This window comes from Apteryx rowi, unplaced genomic scaffold, assembly GCF_003343035.1.
Source record: "Apteryx rowi isolate R43461 unplaced genomic scaffold, aptRow1 scaffold_511, whole genome shotgun sequence".
Lineage (NCBI taxonomy): Eukaryota > Metazoa > Chordata > Aves > Apterygiformes > Apterygidae > Apteryx > Apteryx rowi.
This window is the reverse complement of record NW_020450774.1, coordinates 213359-231403: the sequence shown is the minus strand read 5'-3', so window position 1 is coordinate 231403 and position 18045 is coordinate 213359. Positions and strand designations below refer to the sequence as shown.

The 18045-nt window shown below is 38.4% G+C and overlaps 1 protein-coding gene across 9 annotated transcripts in view; it reads left to right on the top strand.

Annotated features, from left to right (window-relative positions):
* Positions 1-18045, top strand: part of DTNB (dystrobrevin beta) — a 215193-nt gene that overhangs the window by 20141 nt on the left and 177007 nt on the right. For all 9 annotated transcript variants that reach the window (XR_003255841.1, XM_026080215.1, XM_026080220.1 and 6 more), the window contains exons 4-6: positions 1086-1166; positions 3080-3293; positions 7498-7583. Coding sequence is in view for 8 of the 9 variants with exons in the window: in XM_026080215.1 (XP_025936000.1) it covers positions 1086-1166; positions 3080-3293; positions 7498-7583 (381 nt within the window). In the remaining variant the exon portion in view is untranslated. The remainder of the gene's footprint in view (positions 1-1085; positions 1167-3079; positions 3294-7497; positions 7584-18045) is intronic.

The following is an 18045-nucleotide window of genomic DNA, read 5'->3' as shown; positions in this document are numbered from 1 at the left end:
GGTTTTTTTACAGTAACTTCTGGATGTCTGGATTCCACAAGTCACCTTCTTCCCTGTTTTTCACTTTGCTATTCATCTAGGCTGTGAGTTATGAGAGAAGTGTGAAGGACTACAGCAGAACCTGCTTTTATGCATTGCTGTGAAAACGCAAGAGGCGCAGGATGCATGTGCAGCCTTGCCATTGCCCACGTGCAACTGGATCGCTCCAGTGTACATCTTAGAACTGCATTTATCATAGGAGCAACCAATGCTATTTGGATGGCAGCCATTTAAAAGGCATTTTTGTTTTTCATAAAGATTGGTCTTCAGAACTCGGATTGTTTGCTGCTTCCAAATTAAAAATGTCTACTACTGGACTTTAGACCAGCATCCYTCATCATCCCAGCATCATTTATCATGTTATTTGATTAGTACAGGAATGCATAGATCAATTTGGTGTTTGGCAGAGGGTTAACAAACTTTCTGAAATTGCTTAGTTTGGAGTGTTAGCAGTAGTTACAGAGGGGCTGGAACTGGTAGTGTGGTACAGACTAGGGATAGATGATAGCGTTCAGATCTTTCAAGATGCTGATAACACTGCATTGTTTGAAGGTATAATGCTTTTAAACCCTTAAAAGTGGGAGTTTTTTGGTGAGGATAGCATTCTTTGTTCTTCCATTTTTTTTTTCTTTTTTTCTTTTCTATTCCTCATTTGATTTGGATCTATTTGAGAGACCAAAAGCGTGCTTCTGGTGGAGGCTGCAATGCACGTGCAGGCAGCAGTTAGAATAGGAAAACCCCTTTTTGCTCTTGTGTACATGTCTTCCAACACCAGTGCAATTTTCTTTCTTATCCACTCCCTACTTCAGTCAATTCTTACTTACATTTAAGGATTTAGGAGTTGTCATGGTGATCTCAAACTTAAGTCATTTTTTTAATATACTGTTAAAAAGGACTATGAGATACCTAATGAAAATCTTTGTCATTTTCACATGATAAAGATTATGTATATGAAGAGAAAAGTCATGCCACTTTTTAAAGTAATTTCATCAAATAAGTTGAGTGTTATGGAGGAAAGAAAAATACAAGCTTTTTTTTATTCGTAGGGGCTCAGAACTTTGATGTCATCAGACTTTCAACGTATCGGACAGCCTGTAAACTGCGGTTTGTACAAAAAAGATGTAATCGTAAGTTATAATTACTCTTTATCTTCATGAATTTCTTATGTGTAATGGTTTGAAATATTCTATCCATGTGAATTTAAGTACAGCAAGAGTAAACAAACATTATTAGACAATGTTAATAGTTGTTGCTTGAACCAAATAGAGATTAAATGTGTAATTAAAAAGAAGCAGTGATTTTCGTTAACTACTCTATAACAGCTTCAGTTTTATTCTCTAGTATTTCAAATATTTAAAATACATGGGTCAGCTTGATATATTTCAGTTGCCGTAAATTTGCTTGTCTACTGTTGGATGCAGACAGTTTCAAGCTATTTTAACTTCTGTTTCATTGTGGTGTACCACAAGCCAGTTGACAGCTAGAGGCAGATATGAGTATGGTGATACATAAGATAATTACTAGCTTGAAAGTATCTGGATTTGATCATGGTGGTACATCTCTATGTAATATAGCAACCTCAGAGAATTTTCTAAGTTTACACCATACTGGTTAAGGTATGTTTTCTTTCTTTTCTATGTTCCTTTGACCTTAAATAGCTCACCAAATCAAAGATTAATCCAAGGGCTAATATGTGCTAGTACTTTGCCTTTTATTACTAATACAAAATTGAACAACCAAAAGCTTGACAGATTTATGTATGTAGGAATAAATCTTCCCCCCACCCAGCGATTGAAGTGGAATCAGTGTGTTTCTGGTGTGGAAGAGGATAGAAGAGCTGAGGAGTCCCACAGAGGATATGCACAAATGCATATTGCAAATTATATGTCCACAGCACAGCTGACCTGGGAATATGCGTATCCATTAGGGCTGCAGTGCCTTTAGTTTGATTGCACAGGTTGCTACTTTTTCATTCCTGTGCAAAACTGTTAGCTCTTGTCTGCAGTTCACGCTTTTGTATTAAACAATCTCTCCTTAATCGGTAAAAACAAGGTATTAAGATATGCTAATTATGGTGCATTACACGCTTCAGGCCCAATTCATTATAGCCGTGCATATGCCTTGAGTAACCTTTACCCTGCATGGATGCATAGATGAGACTGCATATTTACGATCTCTGTTTGGACCAGACAGCGATCCAGGGGCATATGTTTGGTGTGAAAAGGTAGTTTGTTTTTTGTCTTTGTGTGTTTTTATGTGAGAAATGTTAAAGATCAGACTATTACTTCAAACTCTCTTATATGAGTTAAGGAAGATGATCAAAAATTTTTGAAGTTAGCAAACAAATCTGTCCCTTGTAACTGTTTTATCACGTTCTGTTTGGACCGATGAAACCTTAGACTTTTTCTCACAGTCATGCATATCTTTCAAGCTTTGAAAAAATTTGAAACACTGCATAATGTCTTCCTGCAGATCACTTACTGTGGTTTTGGAAAGCCTTTTCATGACATCATTAACACTTAGATATGTGCTAAGGTATAGCAGTGTAATTTGGGGACACGCTCTGGAATTCTAGGTGTATGTTTACAAAGTACTATGCCTTGGACTTGGCAATGGGATCAGTTGGAAAGGATTATAGTTTAACTAGAACATCAAGTTCCTCCTTCAGTACTGGAATACTACCAGTCAGCCTGTGCCTTGAGCATATTCAAAATTAGTAGTTGTAACCAATCTTTTAGTGAATTTTGAATACAAATGATATTTTCTGAAATGAATTCTCTTTTATATAGCCTTGCTATCAGAACATCCAGATGTTCAAGGGTGGAATAAAAGGCATGCAAGGACTCTGGCCACTAAGGCTCTATTAGTTTTCACCAGGTGATACAAACTGAGTATCAAGACTCTGTCTCTCATTTTGGATATGAATAAGTAATTGTTGGTTCCAAAATAAAAGCTATCATAGTATTCAAAAACAATACCATAAAAATAAGCTTCTATGCATTATAGAATAGCAGTTAATTTTTTTTTCCTTTATTTTTAGTTCATCTTGTTGATATCTGGAATATGATTGAAGCCTTCAGAGATAATGGCCTTAACACTTTGGATCATAACACAGAGATCAACGTGTCTCGACTAGAAACAATCATTTCATCTATCTACTACCAGCTAAACAAACGCCTTCCTTCTACTCACCAAATCAGTGTAGAGCAATCCATCAGCCTTCTCCTCAACTTCATGATAGCAGCGTATGACAGGCTAGTAACTCCTCTAGTTGTATTTAAACTGATTTTCTTTTTTAGTTAGATGAATGCAGCCAACAACTGCATGAATCTCTGGCAAACTGTCCATATATTATTTCTCAGTTTCATGAAATTGAGATATGTTGAGAATATGTTGCACGTTACATATTTAATATCATAGTAGTGCCTGCAGAGATTTATATTGCCACAGCAGCAATGTTCTGTCTTAAAAAATGCTTTCTTGAGAAAGATGTGTTAGTGCCTTCTGAAGCTTGCAAATTGCTGAGTGCCCTGTATCTGAATTGAAGACCAAGCGTGACTGTTTTCTGTATGCAGCAATGGAAAATAATGTTAACTTAATTGTGATATAGCRTTATTTTAAAAAGTTGAAATGTTTTGTTCATCTTGGTCATCAAGACCATTTTATAAAGCTACCTTGTTTTGAAAGTTAGCTCAGCTCCTACTCTGACACACTGTGACCCCACARATTCTCCTTTCTTTGGTTAAAGAAGTTTCATGACTTCCTGTTCAGAGTACTGCCTGCACCTTTTCTGTGTCCCTTTTTGTGTTCCATTTGCAGCCCCTTTCATCGGGGGTTGATACATTTATCTTCTTGGGCAGATGTTATCTTTGTAAGCTCTGAGTAGCAACTGCAAATCTATAGCTGTTGCTTAGCACTTCTTCTTACTTTTTTTTTAAACTTTCTCATCTCTTTCTCACAGTCAGATATTATCTCCTTCTTAACTTTCTTCTGCTTTTGCCCTCTGTCCTAACAATACAGAAGTGCTTGTGGCCTGAAAGCTGTTATAGAGAACAAGGAGTTTGACCCGAGACAGCCTGCAGCACTCAATATCAAATAGTTATTCTGTTTGTAGTCTCCAGGCTTTGATTCTTTCCTGACCTGACCCGACCCTCTTTTTGAGTTGACCAGAAGAGAAGCTAGGTTTCCCAGAAGAGTCTGAGGTTTCAGTAGAATCTCTTTCTTACTCAGGGCAGAGATAAAAACAACACAAAGCTCAGAAAGCAAGAACAGTTCTGTGACCACAGAATCAGATCAGTGCATTTTTCTCTTTAGTTTCTGTTTGGGATTAGATGTGAGAGAAGCTATAAGGGTTAATCGATGACCTGAGAGAGATTGCACTAGAAAATACAAACTTTAAAAATATGAGCGGTCATGTTCTTGGGGCCTGGCTTAAAGGGTCGAGGCTTTAGCGAGAGATGTGTGTTTGTCTTGTCCCTGCCCCAAACCTTGCAATTTTTGCTGCTTTTCTGGAACCCAAGCACCCCAGTTGTGCTGAGCACAGTGCAACAGCTTCTGTTCAGCTTCCTGTGTCTGGCACGTGGTACCGAAAGTGCAGCCTCACAGCTTCTGTCTCGTGCAATGGGAGGATAAGATGGAAGGACCAAGGGGGAGGGGAGAGGCAGGGCTGAGGCCCCCACTCCAGGACTTCATCAGCCTGGCAGAGCTGTATAAAAGATGGGTACACACCWGTACTGGAATTGTATCACTGGGTAGTTGTGTGGACGCTTGAATACACATAATCCAGTAGTTTGTTTGCAACATGGTGCTGATGGTAACATTACAGAGCAATTGCGTTCCACTGAATAATAACAGGAATCAAAGATTTGACTGGCATCTTCCCCATGGAAGTATTTAAGTTAGAGCTTACGTTAGGTTAAGTATGAGAACCTCATGTCAAACACTTCATGGGGACCCTTAGAACAACACTGATCACGGTACAGAAATGACGGCTCGTACTGCATACAGTGTTGTGTTGTGAGAAGGAAGGGCTTTGGTGTGATGTGATGTTCTCTGCTGTTTTCTCCCATGGAGCTTCACATGGATATTTGACAGTGCTGTCAGCTTATTTCGAAGTCTGTTATTCCCACTGGGCTCCCTTCACATTCCAAGGACCCTGATCCACTRCTGGCACCTCAGAGGAACTCCTGGCCCTATTTAACCCCTTTAGACTATATCTGACCACATCAGAAAGCTGATAGCCATCTGTGATGAAGGCAGTGGGTTTTTTTTTCTTTTTCTTTTAAAGCAAGGCTTTTGATACTATCTCCCATAACATCCTCCTCGACAAGCTGATGGAGTATAGGCTGGATAAGTGGACAGTGAGACCGAGCCTGGCAGCTCAGCCAGTTTTCTGAGGGCAGTGATCAGGGGCACAAAGTCCAGCTGGAGGCCAGTCAGTAGTGGTAAACCCCAGGGGTTGATATTCGATCCAAAATTAACATCTCCATTAATGGCCTGGATGCTGGAACAGAGTGTACCCTCTGCAAGTTTGCGGATGATACAAAACTGGGAGCAGCGGATGATACCTCAGCTGGTTGCACTGGCATTCAGAGGGACCTCAACATGCTGGAGGATGCAGAGAAGCTGGGAAGCATGATAAATACTTGCAGCCCATGAAAATTAATGGGACTGACAAATGGCATCTAGTGAAAAAAGAATTTTATATTAAACAAGTGCCCCAGGTCTGTTTGCAATCCTGAGAATTTTGGATTGTTGTAGAGTTTCAAAATAATCTGCAAAGCTCTGTCCTTTTTCCTTTCAGAGAGGAATTCAGAAGACTGAGTAACATTGGTACAAAAATCAACTTTAGGCATTGGCAAGTTGTTTAATAACCRCACCTCTCTACCAGATTGCAGTGGAGGCAACTTTCTTTCTTTCTTGATTAATCAGCGGGATCTCAGCAGAGGCAGACCCAAAGAGAAAAACTTAGGTTCAGATATTTGAGGGCACTGTAAGCTGTCTTGTAAGGGTAAGACTGTCCCCTCGCAGGAGATATTAATGGTTATAGTCACCTGTGGTTGTCACTGCTTCAATACCATGAGGCAATATTTACTTTGAAGAATTTTACTCTTAATCTTTCTAGTGCTAGTCTTCTAAGTGCAAATGTAAAATAAGCACCTGGCTTCCACTGAAAAGTATTCTTGAGTTTTTCTAGGTCTCCTCCTCTATCTAACACTCACAGRATATTTTCCTCTTCTCCATATTTCCTATGAGAGTACACATGATCTAATACATTTAATAATGGTTACTTGAAGCTATTTTAAATCTTTTTCTTCTTCTGTATGTGATCTTAACTTTCTTGGTAGTTTATCAATTTGTGCCACTGTTGCTGTTTATAGTTGAAGATACTGACTCAGTATTTCTGTTTGGGAATAAATTGCTCAGAAGTCACACAGCTATTAGCCGTATTTTTGCATATTCCTGTTGCACTCTGATGCACTGCTAAGCTAACTTTCTACCAACTTCACAGTAACAGTGGGTTTTCACTAAAATCACCGTATTGCAGCTGTCTAATATCATATATTGGAAGTCCTCTAACTCCTGTCTTTATTACTATGAGTGGTGGAGATGGTGAGGCTGGGTGAATGCCTTCTGGGCTAGCACGAAACTGGGAGAAACCGTTACTGTTATCTGTGCTGCAGTGCTCTTCTGTGATGTGCTTTCTCCCAGCAAGCCTCTTTCTGTGATTCTGGCAATTTGCTTCCCTGACGTTTTCATGCTTATTTTTCTTTTTTTGGTAACAGGAATAATGCCTGTAGATGTTTCTGCATATCATACGGTCTTGAAAGGGCTTTTTCATGCTTTCCATAAAGACAAATTCATTTTCTCTTGCTGATACTAGGAAATGATTCCCTAATTGTGCCATCTGTTCTAATAGCACGGCAGCCTTATTAGCTTAAATTAGAACAAAGCACTGCTCTGGTTATTCCTGTTCTATGTATATTCAGAATGTCATATAACGTCTCAGTAAGCTGTCAATTACTGTACTATTTTTAGAATAAAATGTTTTCTGAATGTCAGAGTTTAAATCAAGGAGTAAAAATTTGAAGTAATGGAGGTAGCAGAGGAAAGAGACATATAGTGAACAAATGTATTTTTAATGGAAAAGATTAACACACAATGTTGCTTCTGTTATAGGACAGCTATGGGATGAACAAGACAAATGCTAGTCTCTGCTCATTCATGAAGTTTCCGTAGTTTTGCAAGAGAACTTGATTTGTGATTAGGCACTTGTTAACTCTTCTAATGTATTAAAAATAGTGGTGTTATTACTGTTTTCATGTTATATTAAATTTAAATACTTTTGGCAGATCTTAGCAGTTAATGGCAGGCATTTATGCATTTTCTTCCTGATCCTTAATATTTTTGTTACTTATCATTCCATGTAGTAATTAATTACCATGTAATTTTTCACAGTGAGGGCCATGGGAAGTTGACGGTATTTTCAGTGAAAGCTATGTTAGCGACAATGTGCGGTGGGAAAATTCTGGACAAACTAAGATGTAAGTATTCTCAAGCAAATCAAGCCATTATATGAAATATTTGGCTTCCAAAACTTGCTGGTTCACATATTTTGGTCACATGTTTTATTGTATTAAGTTCTGAAAACTAACTTTTTTGCTTCTTCAGCAATCTTTAAACTGATGGGAAGCTTGCTATATTAAGATTTTTGTAACACATGCCACCTACTGGCCATAGAACATACTGAGTTTGTTACGGAATAGGCTTTACCTGTATATTTGTGTATACTGAAATGCTTGGGCTCTTTTTTAAATGTAAAACTGTAAGTTTGAATTTTCTGACAGTAATCTTAAATTAGGTACCAGTTTTTGGGGGGATGTTGGAGGGCTTCTGTGCATCTTCTACTTCATTTGAGGCTCTCTGCCTTGTTTTGGTTAATTCCAGCTTCTTATTTTTTAATTGTATTTCTGTTCTCTGTTCCTCAGTCTTACTTCCTGTTTTCTTGTTTCCATGAACATGCTATCCATAAACGTTGTCTTTTGTTCTTTAGTAGTAATTTTTGTGTTCTGTGTCTCAATGGCAAGGCATACTGTTGTTTATGGTGTGGGTGGGGGTTTGTTTTAGTCCCCCCCGTCCCCCCAAACCTTGAGTAGATGGAAGTTAGTATTACTGGCAGTGCCAGGCTTACTGTTCAGATCCTGCCATTTTAACCTCATGCTGAATTCCGTTTATAAAAGTTAGTTTGTAAGAATTTGTTTCTTCTGGTCACCATGCCTGTCATTCACTCTAATACTTTAGGCTTCTCTGCAGTATTAAATTATTTCTTTATTTGTTTTAAAACAATAGAAAATATTAGTGAACTGAATGAAACTACTTGATAAGGCCGGAAAAACAATTGGCAATGAGAAGTCATTGCATGGGCATGTTACTCTTAGGGTTGCACATGGTTCAGTATTGAGGGAGATCACAAAAGATGAGCAGTTCAGAATGAGCCTGGGACAGAAGAGGGTATTACTGAAACGCATGTAGAAAATAGAAGAGCGACCTTTTAATGGAAAGGGCGATTAATCACTGGAATTAAATGTTATAGGAACCAATAAACTTTTGATGTTGTCAGACAAAGACTAGAYACCATTTAGAGAATTATGCTTAGCTACAAGACATTGGTTCAAAAAGTGAATAGTGAAGACATTTTCACCTGAAGGACAGCTGATTTAATAGTCCTACTTAACAGATCTGTCAGTCTTAAAGAAAAATCTGTGTGTTTAATGAGTTTCTCTCTCTTTATAGTGTCTGCTTTTCTTCATAGTATTTGAAGCTCCCTTTATCTTTTTTTCCTAATTCTGTTGACTCCTGTTTCCTTTCCTTCTATAACTTTTCTTTTTGTAAAAATTCTTAACTGACACTCATACAAGTTGAAAGAAATTCTTTTGACCAGTTTCAGTAAATACTGCTGTTTCTTATAGCTTTGTTATGTCCTTGTTGTCCTGCCTTTTACTTAATTCTTTCTTAAATCTCATCAGCTGATGTTTAATTTGCCTTGTAATTCCAGGACCTCTCCAGTATCTGCTGTCCCTATTTTCCTGACACGCTTTTGTTTGGATGTGCAGCATCATTTTCCAAAGAGCATATGACTTTTGTGTTTGACATGTGCTTTGCAGAGTAACACTTTTCTTTTCTTTTCTTTTCTTTTTTTTTTTTAATTTAGTGTTAAAACTCATTTCTTCTTTGTCATTCATTCACACTGACTTCCCACCATTTGATATTCTCAGGCTAGTTTTTATGACAGGGTTAGTTGACCATGCCTCTATGAAATCTCTTTTGGGGGTGAGTGATGTTGTTCTATCAGATATAATATCTTATGAGTCAACTGAGAAAGAAAAATTTGTCTGTCCGTGACTGTAAATCTAATATGACTTGCCAGTGCTTTGTGAGGTCTTGCCAGTTTCTTCACTTGCGCTGCCTGGTGTGGCGGCTCCTCTGTCCCTCCCAGGCCCTGTTCCTCGTCTCAGCTTAGATGGGAAGTTAAAGACTGGAACCTCCAAACTATTATTCTCTGAAATGCTCACGGTGCCGTGCGTAGGGTTAGACACAGGGGGAGATTTTGGGAATAGAGGAAACGTGTACAGGAGGGAATAGCTTTCTCTAGACCAAGGTAGAACCAGGCTGTTAGTGTTTCAAACACAGGACTATAGGAGAGTTCATATAGAAAACTGTGGAAAWTTAGAAATGCATGATTCGGGATAGTAGGATCTTCTGTGATTCAAGATCAGGATTCAGGATCTTGTAGGACTGAAGTTGTAAAATCTTGATGATAAACTCAAGTGAAAGGGGAGAAGCAGACAGAATTCAGGTAAGAAATGATAAAGAGCAATCTGAATGAACAGTCCTGTTAAACAGGGCATCAAAAATAGAAAAAGTGGACCAAGTGCATATGTGTTTTTAGAAGAATGTTAGAAGTCTAAATAATAAGGTGAGGGCATGAGAAATTATAATTTAAAACAGGAGATTGATGAAATAAGTCTGTCAGAATTTGGAGGAAGGAAGATAATCATTAAGATATTGAAATGCTAAGATGCAAATTACATGGAAAAGACAGAGGCTGTGGTGGATAGAAGACCTTAAAATATTAAAGAAAGTTTAGAGTAAAATCGGGTAAATAAGTTGCTTTAAGACTGGTAGCAAAGAATGCACTCTGGACTGAAACTCCAGAGCTAAATAGAAAGTGAACAACACTGGAACTATGCTGTTGCCCACCTGATTAAGGTAGCAACAATGAATGTGATATTTTGAGAGGAACTGGGGAGGACATAATATCAGTGATGTCCCACTGGGTAAATGATATAATGATTATCTGTTACTAAGCTAAGACCAAATTTTTAGATGTTGCATTAAAAACTGCTTCATGGAAAAGCTGGTCAGATAACTTACAACGGAGAAAGCAGGTATTGGGCAATGTGCACAAATTTTGTTTAAAAATATTGTTGAAGGACCTCCTTGTAACAGTCACTATAGCGTAGATTCTCTATCCTTTCATGGCAACAGAAGTAGAAGAATTTACTATGGCAGTATATGTTACAATTCCAAAATTATCTACATAAAAATGAAACAGCTTGTTTAAAATCAACCAAAGGCCCATCCAAAAGGTGAAATCTTTGCAGGAATCATGGAGACTGCTTAAAGATATGCTAGTAGATGGAAAGCTCATAGTTCCGTCTGCCAAAAATTCTTTAGAAAGACTCTAAAGGGCCTTTAGAGTCTTTCTTTAGTCTTTCTAAAGAGGGTCTTTAGAAACACCCTCCCTCTTCCCCAAGAAACAACCTACCAGACCACAATAACAAAACACAGTTATACTCTGGGTAAGAAGGGCTGTTGGAGGTAGGAAGGCACCTATCAACCTGAAGCTTTTTAAAAAATACTGTGCAAACTGCATCAGGTTAAATATGAACACAATAAGGCAGGTCAATAAATAATTTCAGGGGAAAATTGCAGAAGATGCAAAAAAGGAAAAATAAATACTCTTTTTTTCAATTATATCTGAAGGAGGATGCTCTGCAGGGAAGTATATAGGGCAAGCAGCGAATCAAGATAGGAAAGGAGTGCCCTAAGATGATAGTGGTATAGTAGAAAACCTAAGGGATGTTTCTTATCCATGCRAGTCATGGATTTGCTTAGCAAAGTCTCATGCTGTAGCTCTTCTGAGGGAAGAGGAGGAAGAAGGAAGTGTGTCCTACTGTTAGTGGAATAAGTTTTTGAATAACACCAGAACTCAAGAAAAGTAATAAAATAACTGAACTATTAACTGTTGTAGGTTACCTGTCTTTCTGAAAACTTTCTCAGGACCAAAGGAGCAGGAGAAAGAAAATGTGATGTAAAGTCTGGGAGGGGAGATGTGGGGACCTGCAGATCTGTATATCTGACATCCATTCTGGGTAAATTGTTAGTAGTAAATTAGTTGATTAGATTTTATTGTGGGGGAAAATGGCTTTTGTAAAGGAACATCTCATAAAACTRTACAAGTTCCTTAAAGGAGGTAGTAAAAAGATGGACAAGGGAGTTTTGGCTGATACAGCCTTGGATTTCCAAAAGACAGTCAAGAAGGTCTATTACCAAAGGCTCTTAAAGAAATTTAGTTTTGATGAAAGGGATGAAAGGTAAGGTCCTCGCATGAGTAAATGATTACTTAAAATCAACCAGTGAAGAGCAATAAAGATCCTTTTTCTATATTGAGATTGGTGTTCAGTGCTGGGCTTAAACTATGTCTAACACTGTTATAAATGATCTGGAAAAATATAGTGAACAGGAATGTGAGAGTTTGCTGATGATGCAAAGTAATTCAGTGTAGTAAAAACTAAAATATACTATGCAGAGTCATAGAAAGATGTGACAACGCTGAGTAACTGCRCAATGAAAAGGTAGGTGAATTCAGTGTGAATCTATGGAAGATGGTGCATGCTGGAGGAGTTGGGGTGTAATCCTAATTTCATGCACACAAAGGTTAGCTAAAAAGCAGTTGTTATTGCTCAGATAAGCAATCTTGGAGTTACAGTTCTGTGAAAATGTTGGCTATATGTTTAGTAATGGCCAATAAAGCAAATCAAATGTTGCAAATATTGGGAAGTACGTAAAGAACAAAATAGCGAGCATTATTAAGGCACTGTGTTCATCCATGATGTGTCTGTGCTTTGAATGATTAGTGCTGTTGTAGTGTGCATCACTGTACCTTTTCCAGTTTTGCTGTATCTTTTCTGAGAAGAACCAGAAAGATCATCAAAGGTATGAAAAGCCTTTTGTATAAGGAACAACTAGATAGAGTAGTAATCTTCAACCCCAAAAGAAAAATGTAGGGGGTGGGATAGAGTTTTATATAATCATGAACATCATGTTAGTAGTGAGTAGGGAACAACTGTTCCTTTTCCCTTCCTATGCAAGAACTAAAGGGCATCAGCTGAAATGAGCATGTGACAGATTCAAACAACACACAACCATGTTTCTTTAAGCCATTAAACTTTGTCAAAGTATGTTGCCCRTACCAAACTCTTGTAGTGTCCAATTACTCCTTGACCCAATTTCATTGAAGGCAACTCCATCAAGGCTTACTAAATACAAACTCACTATCAGCGAGTGGAAGAATATTCTGGRGAATGTACTTGCCTTAGCCATCTGCTATTGGGATGAACAGGCTTTTTGTTTGAGCTTCATCAGCTGTTATTATATTCTTTATTTCTTCTTCTGTTCATTGCAAATATGCTGTTTTATTTTTGCCTTTCCTGTCTTTCCCACTTGTGTCTCTGGTTTCGGATCCATTTCATTATCGAACTACTTCTGTTTCTAATTTACTCCTGTTCTCTTGATTTCCCCCTCTACCACCTCCACTCTTTTGCAAATGGTCTGTCAGTTCCAACTCGGTTGGAACATCAGGCTTTCTGGAAATCCAGTAATTTGTAGTTAGGGTGGTTTTTTTTTTTTTAATCTTATAATTTATATGAATGATAGTAATTTTGGTCTCTGTGCTTGCATATGTACAGGCTTTATTTTCTGAATTCTGAAAATATGAGCAAATGAAGGGTTTTTCATTCCATACAGTGTCTGAAAGTACATGTGAAATGGGAGTTGTTCAGTGACATCTACTTGTTCTCAGTGGAAAAGACTTGGATGTTGGATGACTTCATTTTGGCATTCAGATAGATTCATTGTGAAGTAATTAGTGTCTCCTTTCTCATTATTTCTGCAAGTAGATTACAAACAGCACTTGGTTTCAAGTAAGTCAGGATTCCACCTTGTTAATTCTGAGTGCTTTCCAATTTTTCTAATGATTAGCTCTACCTGAACAGTGCTCCTTGGCTTCCTCTGCTCACAAACTCCTTTTTTCTCTYCCCATCCGGCTCTGATAAGACTTCACATAATAATGTATGCTAAATATTAGGTTTAACATCAATAAAGGCCTTCAAAGCTAATCTGCTGTTGGTGAATTAGCCTGGCTGTGGGGTTTTGGTTTGGTGGAATGGAGAGATTGGGTTTTAGAAGCTTTTTATTTGTTTATTTATTTATTTTGGAGGAGTGGGAGTAAAGAGGGCTTTTGTTTTGGTCCTAATTAGCACTTCAAAGTAATAATAATATGTGGTTTGTTGTGGTGTTGCATCTATTCAAGTAGAGCAAGTTCAGCGTATGCTTTTTATATCTTATTTGTCTATAACATAAAGTCTAGGAGTTGTCAGATCCGGTAGTCTGATAGAGGTAGGACTGCTGCAACTCYGTATGCCCAGACCTACCAGTGGCGAGGCTGGACACCTGTTCCCAGCAGGCACGTATACACAGATGCACACGCAACCAGCCGCGCGGATCAGCATAGACGGAAAATACTTGGGCAAGCACGAACAGTACCAGCGGCCTGATCCTGTTCCCCTCTCTGGCTGTAAAGCTGTAGCATCCCAGGTTGAATAGAAGAATATTGAGTGATACAAAAGTCAAAAGCCTTGCTAAAGTTGAGGTGAATGACATCCAGAAATTCAGTCATTTTATCGTAGAAGGCAGTCAAGCTGGTCAGGTGTGATTCACCCTTTCGTAGATCCACTGYGACTGCTCCCAGTCACCTTCTTCGCTTGCYCRGAAATGTGTTTGAAGAAGRCTTGCTCCATGATTTTCCGAGGAACTGCAGTGAGACTGGCTGGCCTGTGTTTCCTCAGATTGTCATTATGGTATTATGTATTTTGAATTAAGACCAGAAAAACTGCAGCCCTGGCAGAAGCACAGCCAAGCTAGTTTGTCTATATTAAATTGATTTTCTGGGCTTTTACTGATAATAATTCTAGYGTTTAGCAAATACTGTATGAATTTGTAGGGTTAAATTTGACAACTTCATAAGAACTGAGACACAGGATACACCCAGGGCAGTTATCCTAGAAAATGATATTGCCTTTTTTTGTTTGTTTTGTTTTTAACTTGGGGAAATGGTTGAGCCTTCAGCTGAAACTGCCAAGCATCAGGCAGATGCCTTGAATGGAAAACACAGAACAGTCGATTTTGGCAAAATTATAAGCAGGTGAAAAGAAACTCGAGGGAAGTGTTGGAAAATTTTATCAGTAGCTGGTATTACGAGCTCTATTTATAAAGTAAAAGTTCTCCTACAGATATTTAGAAAAAGGAAATCTTAAATTGCACAAGCACCGTTTTATTTTGGCTTTTCTGGGAATGGAGCAGTGGTTTTTATAGTTCTGATTTTTCTTCATTCTCCCTGGTAAAWAATGAATGTTTATAATGTAGTAGCATTGAACTGAAATTTTATGAGAATTGAAGTATGATACCACGTCATCAGGAAATTTTATTAGCACATGCCAATTGCTCTCACAGCAGTGTTTAAACAACAATTTACTTGTTTGACCTTAAGGTAGGCTCCTGAGATATTACACTGTGAGCCTCTCAAACGCTTTAGTTTGAGGGTTTTTTCTTTTAAGATAATATACTGCCCTCTAAAAGAGGACATTACTGTATGATTATCCTACTAATCTCCATCTTCTCCAATTTCACTAGTAATTTCCCATGTGGAAATTTCCCACAAGGATGAGTTCAACTTCACTCTGACTAGAAAATCCCTTTTCTTATGACAGCAAGATATAGGTTAGTGTTCTTTAATTTACCCTTGATATATCCTGTGCTGTTTATCTCATTTCCTGTTTATTTTCATAGCTTTAATTACTTTCTCCTTAAAATCTTTTTTTTAACCCTTACATGCTGTTCAGTTCAGATTAATAGACTCTATTTACCCAGATCATTTCTGYCCTTTTTTAAATGCAAGTACTGTCATGTTCCAACCGTGTTATACCAATCTCACCTTGGCAGATTTATTACTAGCTCTTCGTTTTTTGTGCATGTGCCAGTTCTGGAGTGAATCTTGACTGGATTAGGATTCTGTGGGTTTGTTTCTGTTTAGTTTTAGTTATTTCCATAGTTTCCGTTTGTATCCATTGCTGAACCTGTCTTGGCTTCCACATTCAGTTTTCAGGTTAAATAGCACTTTTGTGCTTGGCTTAAATTCTCTAAGATACAGCTTTTTTTAATATTTCACCCAACCCCCATTTCCCACTGGATTTTTTTTTCTTATTGCTAATATGACTTATAATATCATTTGGTCAGCAAGGTCTTCAGGCCTTCCCTTCAATTTTGTCCATTTATCCTGTGATACAAATTGCAGATAGTTTCAGCACCCTTAACCAACACATTCTAGACCTCTTCATGAGCTATTTCATTCAAGAGATTTAAATAATTTCTCTGCTTTACTGGAAATATGCCATTTGGAATAAAATCTTTTTTACAGTCATAGTTTTGATCACTTAACCTTATTTTCTATCAATATGTCCTCTATAAAGTTTAATTATTTATGGTGTCTTAAATAACAGAATTCTTTACTAAACAGCCACTGAATCATCTATGAGGTTTTCATCACGCCTTGGAATATTTTAGCTCTTACTAATGTTAGTGCTGTTATTAGAGAAATATTTCTTCCTAGCATAATTTGACTCTGCAGATGTATCAGAGACCCAGCTTTACAGTATGAGAACTGTCTTTCCCAAAGAGATTTTTGATCCCAGGACATTTCTGTTTTATCTGTACACAGCTTTTCTAATACTTTGTGCTCTGACATCATTCTCCTTTAATAGTATCTAACCATCTTTTCCTATATTTTTATTTTTCTTGAACAATRCGTATCCTTTAATACCCAGCCTCGAGTTATTATCTCTGTTCTTCTGTGTTCAGTTGGAACTCATTCCATTAACAAACTCTTTGTGTAATTTCTTTAAGGTAATTTGAAAACTGGCTATCTGAGAAAGTCAGCKGCTAGACTCAAGGGGTTTGTATTTAGGGGAGGAGAAGGTGAGGGAGTGAGAGACACAGTGAGGACAAGCTGAGGGTAAGGGAGGGATAAACTCCTTTGCTGTGATAAAGTAACAGCTAGAAGAGCGTACCGTGGCAGTTGAGTGCTCCATTTTAGGTCTCTCCATTATTTTTACAGCAGGTAGCAGTGAATTTAGAAAAACATTTTCATGTTGAGGTACCTAGATAATTAAAATCCCGGTCAAAGTAAATGTCAGCCGGGTATCTGTAATTGATTACCCTAGTGACAGGAGGAGAGGCAGTGGGCACAGGCTGAAATAGGGGAAATCCCACATGGTTATCAACCCTAACTTAGCTGTTCAGCTTGCTTCCTCRCTATGTCTAGGGTCTTCTATAGCAAGTCAGTTCTCATTCTTACAACACAAATAAAACAAAGGTGAAATCTCAAGTCAAGGCCAGCGAAACCCTTTTTATCCCAAGTAAGACACAGATCAAGCAGAGTAGAAGGGTAAATTTTTAGACTTGCCCTTTCAGGTGGTCAGGATACATCTCAGGTTTATCAGACATGCCTGCTTTTAATTTGGGCGGCAGGCATTGTTGCAGACCCTTTCAGTCTGTCCGTCTAATCCCTGGGGTCGGTCTGTCTGGTTAGAGCTGTTGTGCAGCCTTTACTTAAGGAAAGATTCCTAGCAGCATCCAAATGCTGAATGAGGGGACTGCACACATTCTCCAGGCATGTGAAATTGGACTCTTTTGGTCTTCAGTGCCAGCTGGGCATGTGTTTGCACTGGATACTTCATGTCCTGCCTTTCCRCTTGAGAACATGAAGGCTCAGCTGTCCTGTGGTTTTCCTGTTTGTACAGGCCCAGATGGTACGAGGCTCCACGCCGACAGGGAGCGAACACAGGGTGCAATACAGACGAGAGATCTCAAAAAAAATCGCAGTTACTGTTCCTTCCCCGAAACTGTTTTTTACAGATAATAAGCCCTCTACTAGCTTAATAGGTGAGGGTCTTTTGAGCTTATTCATATGCGTAATGATGTGGTCTCAGATAAACATGTGCTGTGCAATAGCTTGTACAGAATAGATTGGGAAGTGATAAGTTCATTTTGGAACTTAAATTAAATGTTCTTAATGTATTAAAATTTAATTGATGCTTTTACCATATGGAGAATAATTGAGAATTTTCCTTACATTTTAAAACTGAAAATAAGAATCAACACTTAAATTTACTGTGGGGAAGAATATATGGCTTTGTAAGAAAAAGTAGCATATCTACTAATAGATGTCATATCTGCTACAAGGAGTTGCGGGGAGTGAGGGGATTTGGATCGTTGGGGAAGAAGTGTTGGGAAGAGTGAGAGGACTGTTTGGCTAAAACTTTTCCTGGCACGGGAGACATAAGACATGTGAGCYGGGAGCTTTGGGTCGGAAGCAGTGGCAGGTTTGGAGCAGAGGGGCTGGAGGAATTTGAACTCTGTGATGTAAGGGAATACGGGACTCCCGAGCAGGAGGCTCAGGAGACGTCTTGCGTCTGCTTGCCTGTAGCTGGGCCCATGGCATGGAAGTGAAAATACTTGCCGAACTGCCGCAGTCCTTACCGCAGGCATGCGGATGGGAAGATGTCTCCTGAGCCTCCTAATCTGGAGTCCCTCCCTGCCACCACGTGA